At 46.2% G+C, this 9376-nt stretch overlaps 1 protein-coding gene across 2 annotated transcripts in view; it reads right to left on the bottom strand.

The window, feature by feature from the left end:
- Positions 1-9376, bottom strand: part of ATP6V1C2 (ATPase H+ transporting V1 subunit C2) — a 20858-nt gene that overhangs the window by 7576 nt on the left and 3906 nt on the right. Inside the window, exons 3-5 of one of the 2 annotated variants that reach the window (XM_035895340.1) lie at positions 6288-6373; positions 1458-1552; positions 687-778 (exon numbers count right to left, since the gene is read on the bottom strand). In XM_035895340.1, coding sequence (XP_035751233.1) covers positions 687-778; positions 1458-1552; positions 6288-6373 — 273 coding nt within the window. The remainder of the gene's footprint in view (positions 1-686; positions 779-1457; positions 1553-6287; positions 6374-9376) is intronic. The other variant, XM_035895341.1, reaches the window with a different exon arrangement.

The raw sequence follows: 9376 nt of genomic DNA, 5'->3' as shown, positions 1-9376 counted from the left end.
AGAGTGGCACATACGAGCTTGTGTTGGGTGAGGGCTTGCACAGCACCATCTAAGTTGCTTTAAATCTACTATTTACTGGAATTTACTATTCTCCCCAGTGATACCCTGGAAAAAAATCCAGGTATCAGCACTGACATAGGTAAAGACCATAAGCAGCTGAAGACAGGAGCAAGATCATTTGGGAAGCCCTGACAGGCCATTACCTGGGCCAACAGAATGAAACAAAGAAAAGAAAAACGTAAGTGGGATGCTGGTGAGGTGCAGGAACAAGCAAGACAGAGCTGCGTCCTATGGGAGCTCCGCAAATGCTGTTCAGAACACAGGGAACAGCTCTGCCTTGCGAAGGATCCACCGGTCGAGCCAGCTCATCTCATTTCTGACTCCTTGATATCTCATCAGAACAACAGAGCACATTTGGTTTTGACTCCTTCCAGGACTGTCTGCTCACACTGCCAATAAAATCCTATCAGGAACTTCAGTCTTCCTGAGCTGATTTTGAGCCTTGCTGGTCACAGCAGCTCCCCCCCCCCCAGTTTTCCCTGGGTCTTTAGATGCTCTAAAGCCAAAAAAAATCTATTGCCACCAAAACACACATGGCCCACAGCAGGGCAGCGGGTGTGAGCATGCACTGCCCTCAGTTTACCCATGCAGCCTTCCAGGTGCGAACAGGCATGTGCTATACTTACATCGTTTTTTTCTCCAGGCTTTGCAAATTTCCTTTGATGTTGTTGTATGCAGCAGATCGGGTCTTTAGGTCTGTTTCTATCTGAGTCACTTGCTAAAGCAAAGTAAAAAAAAAAAAGTGCATCAGCTCAGTGCTTGAGGTGCTGTCCTCACCCCCTCCCGCTACCTCTGCACCGTCATGCAAGGACAGAGCTGTCAGCCCCTTCTAACATCGCCCAGCTGGGGCCAAGAGGGAGCCGGTGTAAGAGACGAAAGCTGGGCTCCATCAGCCATTGCTGCGTGTGCTACAGCTGTACCTGAGGAGCAAGTCCACCATTTCATTTGTTATCTCTATTGACCAACACATCGCGCCTTCCTGAAGGGACTGACAGTGTAAATAATTCATCCAGCCTGCGATGTGTTTGGTTTAATGTCAGGCCACCAATTTCACAAAAGAACTCCAAAATGGAGAATAATATGGCAGTATATAAAGCCAATAAAATATTACAACGAAGGGGATTAAAGTGCGGTAAGCATGTCAATGCACTCTAGTAAATCTGATAAAGTGCCATATACTTACAGACTGCATAGGTTTAAATATGTGTATCATTATTATTACAGTAGAAATGAAAATAATATCAACTGCTTCAGTACAAAGTGTGTGCTTCTGAGCCTGCCCCTGCCCAAATCAAAGGCAAATCTCTCACTGACTGCCGTGAGAGGAGGGACCAAAAACTGCCAAAAGACGTGCTTCCCCGTGCTGACATCGTCTTAACATTTGGAGTACAATTTACCTTTGCTAATGCTTCTGATATATTCTTCAGCGGCTGCTTGATGGGATATTTGGCCATGTCCCACTCGAACCGTGTCAGGTAGCTAATTAGGTCAACTGAAAATGCAAAGCAGACATCTTACCAGATGGCAGGTCAAAGTTTGGATAGTAGTCCCCAGCTATAGCCTTGGCATAACTTTGATTAACATTAGAGACAGGAGCGAACCAGGAGCCCACCTCTGAATCCACAAAGAAATGTCAGCTAGATCCAATCCACACAGATCATATGCCCAACCTAATCATCTTTCTAAACATCCCCAAACTTAGAAGTCAAACCAGAAAGCTTTTCTGCATTACACCTAACAGTATAGAACTGTTACTGTAAAATTAGCTGTAGCAGCAGGACACAGCAATGTGCAGCCATTCTTCTTCACAGCAGGAACAGCCCCATGTGATGTACCCCAGTCTTGCTTACTGCAGGAGGCCTGAATTTAATCCTGGCAAGAGCTATCAGAAAAATACCAGCCCAGGACCAGCAGTAATATTCAGGGTTATTGAGAGTTTGATCGAAGATATGAAGAGCGTGGCTGATGTTACTTCTCTGTGATTCAGTCAAGCGCTCGCTAGAAATCAAACCAATTCAGGTGTGATGGGGAATTTCTCACTGACTTTGCACACAGAGCTCCCCATCTCACATGAAGCTGTACAGTGTTTCCCTAAATTGATAAATCCAGGCACAGCACCCAGAGACAGGAATTCACAGCATGCAGCCCCCCAAAACAAGGCACCCTTGGACCTCAGTGAGCCATGGCTTCTTTCCAGAATAGAGGGGAGGTGACAGGTGACACCCAGCTCCTCAGAGTGGACCATGCTCTTTCATTTTGTTTGAAGACCAAGGCTCCTTAACATCAGAAAACATTAAGACTTGGTATGTTATTGTACCAAATAAAAATTCTCCTCTAGCAGGTCATGAAGTCAGACAGCTCTTCACCTAGCCTGAGTCCTGAGAGCCCTTAGGGTGCCAAACACCCCCCTACATAGCGTTCTTGGGCAACTTGATGGGATGGGATAAACTCAACAGCAAGTAGAGGGGCTGGAACTGTCCCCCTCTGGGTTAGGGAGGGTAGCAGGCAGGGTCTCTGTGTCTAGGTAAGAAAGCCATAGGCAGTGTCACCTGCAGGGTGGGTTTTCTTCCAGACCAGGAGAGTATCTGGGAAGTTGCCCTGGGGAGATGGGGACCAAAACAAGCTCAAGGTGCCAAGTAAGAGGAGGGGCATGCTGGAGCCATTCAGCGCTCTTCGCTGCCTTGTCCGAAGAGTTAATTCAGTCCCACAGCCAGGTTTGAGCACGATTTCTTGTGGGCTGGACTTTCAGGATGTGGGGACAACTTATGAAGCAAGATGCATGAGAAGGAATGTGAAATGCTGTATAATTGCCATGCTAGCAGGCTGAGGGTACTACCCTGTCTCGTGTGATACCGAACACCCTTGGCAGGAGAGCACTATCCTTTCTGCGGGCTTCTCTCACCCCATGGCAGAGTCAGTTTACTCTATTAGATTTCCAAAGCATGGAAAGTCCTGTGTAAGGAGGAATCAGGCTTCTTATCAATGGATAAATTGCCTCGGAGGCAGAGAGCACTGGCATGACTGTGTTCTCCCCCTCTTTCTTTGAAAACCACAGCTGTGTACACCTCCGCCACATCCAATGCACAGGAGTCACCAGGCAAAGATCCAACCCTTCCCGCGAAGGTCTGCTCAGGAATCAGTGCATTCTCCTGCACAGGGAGGGTGTGGGAAGGGTGCAAATCCGCAGAAGACAGGGAGAGCTATTGCACAGCTCCTGCCTGTGCAGTTCTCCAGCGGTGCTTGCTCATGGTCTCGGGGGGGGGGGAAGGCAGGGAGGTCAAAAATACGTGAGCAATAAAATTCATTTTCAGCACAGAGTACGTGACACAAGGATTTCATCCCACTGCCTCTCTTCCAAGCTTTCTTGGAAGCTCTTCCAAGCTTAGGCTTTGCTAAATTGAATGGCAATGAAACCTGCAGAGAGCATGGTATTGCTGGGCTGTGCGGAGGAACAGCGTATTCACAGGCTCTTTAAAGTCAGTCACTGACCTATTTACAGCTGAGGAGATATGAAAGTTCCCTGAAGACCTACACATGCCCTTTCTATCCTCGCATTCCTTGAAACTCAGCAGAATTCAAATGTCAGGCAGTTAAGCACAGCAAGACCTCTCAGCCAGTTTTACCAGTTTGCTCCTGAGCAGCGCCCTGGCGCTGGTGCAGTTTAGTTACGCAGCCTGGTCTTGGGGATGGCACAAACTACTGTGGAGGCATTAGCAGAACTGAGCTTAAAACGCCAAGCAGTCCAAGCACCCCACTGCTCCTGGAATGGCACCCCTCATTTATGGAACCTGTTAAGTCATTTCTGAAAGGCTTCTTCACCTAGCTGCCCATCCCGGAGAGATGCTTCCCAGTGACCCCAATGTGCCCGCAGCAGCCCAGGAACCCCACAGCCTGAACCTCTCATAACTCTGATGCACACACCCAGCTCCGTGATGCAATGTTAAATACTTTCCCTTCAAAACCCTTAAGTCTTCAAAATTGTTATGCTTCCCATTTTGCTTTGGTTTGAGCTCATTATAAAGAGTGGAGTTATTTCACCACTTCCACCACTTGTGGAATTAACCACAAGTGATTCCACCCCACCTATTTGAAGAGGATTTGGTCTGAATCTTTGAAGAAAAGCTTTACTTACACTTCACATCTTTTATTCTGTCATAAGCAAGAAAGCATTTCCTGCTGTTGGGATATACTAAATTTCTCTTTATTACACAGACATTTTCCTTCTGTAAGAGAGACATCACATGGCTGCTTCCGAATGTTGCCCACTGGGAAGTGGTGTGTGTATTCACTTAACTAAAAGCACTGTATTTTCTAGTACTTTGCATTTTTTTTCACACAAATCTAACCAAACAATTGCTAGACACACAGCCACCATCTTCATCAGTTTGTGGCCCAAACTGCCATCAGGAATATATGCAACTGAGATAAAATCAGAAAACCTGTATGGTGTAACTTAAAACAAAATTTGAGTTGGGATGGTCTAATAGTCTGAAACGGGACCATGCAGCCAGAAGTTTTGTGTCTTGTAATTTTGTTTCTGATTTCACGACCTCAAGGAAGTCTTCAGATTTAGGGTCCTTTTGCTAACCAGAAAGGGGAGGAGGAAGAATTCGTACAGCAAAGTTGCCGCTGCTTATGAAGAATGACACTGGAATATATTTGGGAGAATCCTCATGTACTAAAGCTGACTCCATTTTTTAAGACACAGTCAATAATCTTGGAAAGGTTAATGTCTTCATTTAATATGATTTGTTTGGATGACCAAATCCAGAGAGAGGACAGGAATTAGTAACACATACAAGTAATTTCCACGTGCTTCTATTACACCACATGCAGAGCTGATAGGAAAGGAAAATGGTGTAAAAAGAGGAAACAAAGGAAATAAGTGAAACCTGTTGTTTCTCAAGTCATAGGGATATCGTGATCAAGCTACGAGGTTGTTACTTGAGAAATCCATTGTAACCTGATCACTGTATCTCTACAACCAGACCAAGACTTGTCTCTAGCACTAACACACGCAAATGCATGCTTGTAACACCACCACAATCACCAATCCTCAACATACTTTTGAGACATTTCATTTTATCCTTTAGCCCTGCAACACAATAAGTGGGATTATTGTACTTGTCAAGCAGTTGCACTCTTCAGATGTCAGCCTTACGTCATGCAAGGAGGACATTTCTACAAGAACTTCCTCCCCATCCTTTACTCATACAGACCTGAAGTACAACATTGCAGACAGTCAAAAGGCGATGGACTGTGCATTGGTAATCTAAAAGTGTCACTCTACAAGCCTGTAATTAGCAGGTATAACACATCCAATTTTGTTGCACTTTCTCAGGATAGCTGAGGAGGAATTTGCTCTGAAACACACTCAGGGCCTAAGGAAACATGCAGAGATCTAGGACCCATCAGTTTCTAAATGTTAATTTTGTCCTTGACACAGGCTCCCTATAGGGCCTTGAGTATCATACTAGATAATAAAGGGGGGAATAAGTTCACGGAGGTAATAAAAACACCATATTGACCACTTTGAGGTGCTGCAGGGGAGCATACAGTAAGGTAGTGGGCTCCATGGCAGAAGTGCCCCTGCCATCACTGCCCGCTCATCTTCTCTGCTACACGTCTGCTGCCAGCCGGGGCAGGATGCTGCTCAGGGGCATTTTGTCCTACCGGGAGCAGCACGTGCGCGTCCTGCCAGCCCCCAGCACGACCTTCTGAGTGCAGCTCCAGCTCTGTGTTTTGGAGCTGTTGCCTCACACATCCACCTGTGACGTCAGAAATGCGCAATTTAACAACGTGATCTATCCCAGCACTGTTGGAGGGAAGGCAAATCACTAGCAGATCACTGACAGATGTCATGCAGCCATACAGAATGAGATTTAGCTGCCTCTAAGAAGAGATCAAGCCCATACAGGGCACTGAAAGGTGCTTGGTCATTTTAGGAGTGAAGAAAGATGTCTCCTGCTTTCCTCTTCACTCCTCAGCTCCGGTGTTAGAAACTAGTTCAGTGCTAGCCACTGAACACTGACCTGGAAGCAAAGCTGGTGCTGGGTAAAGCTTCTGCTAACACTGAGAAAAATGGGAGCAGGCTAGATGTGTTCTTAAAAAATGTTGCTGATGGTTGTCTTTTCTAATGTGTGAGTGTTTCAATTCTACATGTTCGTGTTCTGAAGCAAACACAGGCAGCATCAACACATTAAAATATTCACATTCACAGCACCTACCTCCATTGGCCAGCAGATTTTCCTGGACTTTATCTTTTGAGTCCTCCATAACTTCTCCTATGTACTGGGCTATTTTCTTTATTACGCTTAGGTGTAACAAGAGAAGCTTTGTTAATGAAGAAAAAAAAAGTATATAAAACAGTTGCCACAATGATCTGATAAATATGGAGATGCCCAAACAAAACACTTCTGAAGCAAGGCAGGTTGATTTGCAATTCAAATGATGATAAACAACCTATGGCATATGGCAGAACTAAAGGCCTCATTTCTAAATATGCTGATCCCCACAAACACATAGGTAATATCATCCCCCCAGTGCTCTAGACTTCCAGAAGATCAAGATTCAGTCTTCTGTACACTCATGATACTCATAGCAGAAAACAGAAGGAAAGGAATCGATGTTTAAAACTCTAAAGGCGATAGAGGAACAAGAGGCTATGTACACACTAACACTGGCTGAAAATCTGTTCCATGGGATGCTACATAAACCGTTAGGGCTTGATGATATAAGGTTCTTACAAAGTACTCAGGGGAAAATGACAATGTTTTTTTGTCTGACAGGGAGAATTTCCTTCTTATTCCTCTTCTTTAGGGGACATTTTCTCTCTTCGCTTTAGCAGGATAGACAAGACACTCCTTTAAGGTCTGGGAGAACTAGGTTCAAATCCTTCTTCTGCCCTATTCAGAGCAGTGGATCAAACAGAGCCCCTCCTGGAGAACGTTGTCTCCACACGGTTACTCATTTTCTGCTTTTTTTAAGAAATGGATTCATCAAGTCCCTCTAGCAGTAGATCCCCCTGGCCCTAATCAAAGTACGTATCTCATACAGGCCAAGAGCCTTTCTGGTTGTTCTGGTGTCCTTCTGCACTCAGAAGTCTTCACAGAATTTGGCCTTCAGTTCCCTAATCATCCCAGGCTGACTACACCTTGTAACAAAAAAGCAATAGCTAAAAAGTGACTGCCTGATGATGAAGCTGGCAGAGACATGAAGTGGACATAATCCTTGGCATGGTGACATGGAGCATGGCAGGCTTCTTCTCCCTTTCTTTCCTTACAGAGGGGTGATCTCTGTAGCTGCAGATGAGCTGAAGACTGAAAGGGCCCCTGGACAACATGCCTTCTGATAGCTTGTGGCTTTCAGGAAAGGGACTTCAGGCCAGGTACAGATACTGTGAGAGCATCAGAGAAAAGGATTTTCTTTGATGTGCTGCAAAGACATTTAAAAGCAGTAATTTACAGAGGTAAAGATTCCCTCTATCTCCATTCCTGTGGAGAAACTCACAGTCATTGGAAAGGTTCTAGTTCTGTGACAGGGAGGAAAAATCTGAGATTGCTGATGCTGCCATGAACACAGTAATCAGAATACCTGGTGTTTGGGGTCATTCAGCCTGGAGAAGACCTTACTGTGGCCTTTCAAAATACAAAGAGGGCTTGTAAGAAAGATGGAGAGAGACTTTTTACCAACGCCTGTAGTCACAGGACGAGTGGCAACAGTTTTAAACTGAAAGAGGGCAGGTTTAGATTGGGCAAAAGGAATAAATTCTTTATGATGATGGTGGTGAGACACTGGAACAGGTTGCCCAGAGAAGCTGTGGATGCCCCATCCCTGGAGGTGTTCAAGGTCAGGTTCATGGGGCTCTGAGCAACCTGGTCTAGTGAAAGATGTCCCTGTCCGCAGCAGGGGGAGTTGGACCAGATGATCTTTAAAAGGTCCTTTCCAACCCAAACCATTCTCCTCATGACTCTGGACAGGCACAGTTCAGAGTGCCTGTAGGAGAAATCTACACCATTGCACTCTAGTTCACAGCCCTCATAGGGCTGTGCAGTTTTCCACCATCTGGCTGCAGCCACTTAAGGGCCTGTTGCCAGCTGGGCTCTGCTGGAGAATGCTGCGTGTTGTGAGGCTCGGGCTGCAGGGAAGGTGCAGGGACCCATGCAGCAGCTCCCCATCAGCTGCGACCTTGCCAAGCACTTCTGCAATTTTCAGCTTGTAGACTCAGCTGGTTTCCAGGCCCTTCACGATGTCCAGGGAGCCCAAAGGAACTTGGAACCAGACAGGACTCCAGCCCAGCTGGTAAGAACAGCATAGCAGGAGGCTAAGGGCGTAACGGAGAAAGTGGCCAACAGGAATGTTGAGAGCAGCTGGGGGCTAACCTGATAGCTGGGAGACAGTTAGCTCTAGTCTCTCCCCATAGGCATAGACGATGGGACAGCTATGTGCTGTCATGCACCCCACAAGGTCGGGTCCCTTTCAGCCCATATGCCCTAAGGTCCCTACAGGCAGGATGGATACACCAGGCCAGAGCAACATTCTGCAGTCCTGGCTTAGTCTCTGTGTTTTGCTTTGCATCCTGTGAAATGCAAGTGGGATTCACTCATCCAATATATACCCCATGTGAAAAAAGAACAGGCACCCTGCGTATCACTGATGTCTGAGGCAAGTGAGAGGAATCAGACCCCCGGAGGAGCCCCATCGACCTGAATGACATCCAACAGCGAGCAGCCTTCACATCCAACCCTTAAGCCTCTGCCTTTAGATTAGATGAATCCTACCTTCAGCAAATACCATGCTCAAATGATGCGTTATAAAAGGAGAAGGTTTCAAGCTAAACTGCCTCAAGAAGAAGTAATAAAAACCTGGAAAGAAGGTAACTCCACTTAGCCTAGTATTATGGCTTGGAAGACTCACACATTCTGCTTCTGAAATCAATGCAATGTCATTACTTCAAAAAAAAAAAAAAAAAGTCTAACACTCTTTAAATGATATGGTGTATTAAAGGGTGCTACCAGCTAGGCCTCCAAAACACTGTGGGGAGCAGAAGCCCTGCAACCTAAGGCTGCTGCAGAATGCTCCACCAACTGAGGACTCAGGAGAGCCCCTGGGTAAGAGTGACCGAGGGGATCGTCAGCTTGAGACAGCTCCATGCTACCACAGGGTGACATGGAAAAACACTCTGCCTCCCTGCGTAAATAAATAATAAAAGTATGTGGAAACAATAGATCCTGCAAACTCTTGCCCCTTCTCTGCTGTCCTGGCAGGAGGCAGCGCTGACAGGTTTGCGCCGCCTGGCTTTACCGGCAGTTGTGTT

The sequence above is a fragment of the Egretta garzetta genome, unplaced genomic scaffold (genome assembly GCF_000687185.1).
Source record: "Egretta garzetta isolate BGI_Z169 unplaced genomic scaffold, ASM68718v1 scaffold15, whole genome shotgun sequence".
Lineage (NCBI taxonomy): Eukaryota > Metazoa > Chordata > Aves > Pelecaniformes > Ardeidae > Egretta > Egretta garzetta.
The sequence above is the reverse complement of the archived record's forward strand: the minus strand, read 5'-3'. Positions and strand labels throughout refer to the sequence as shown.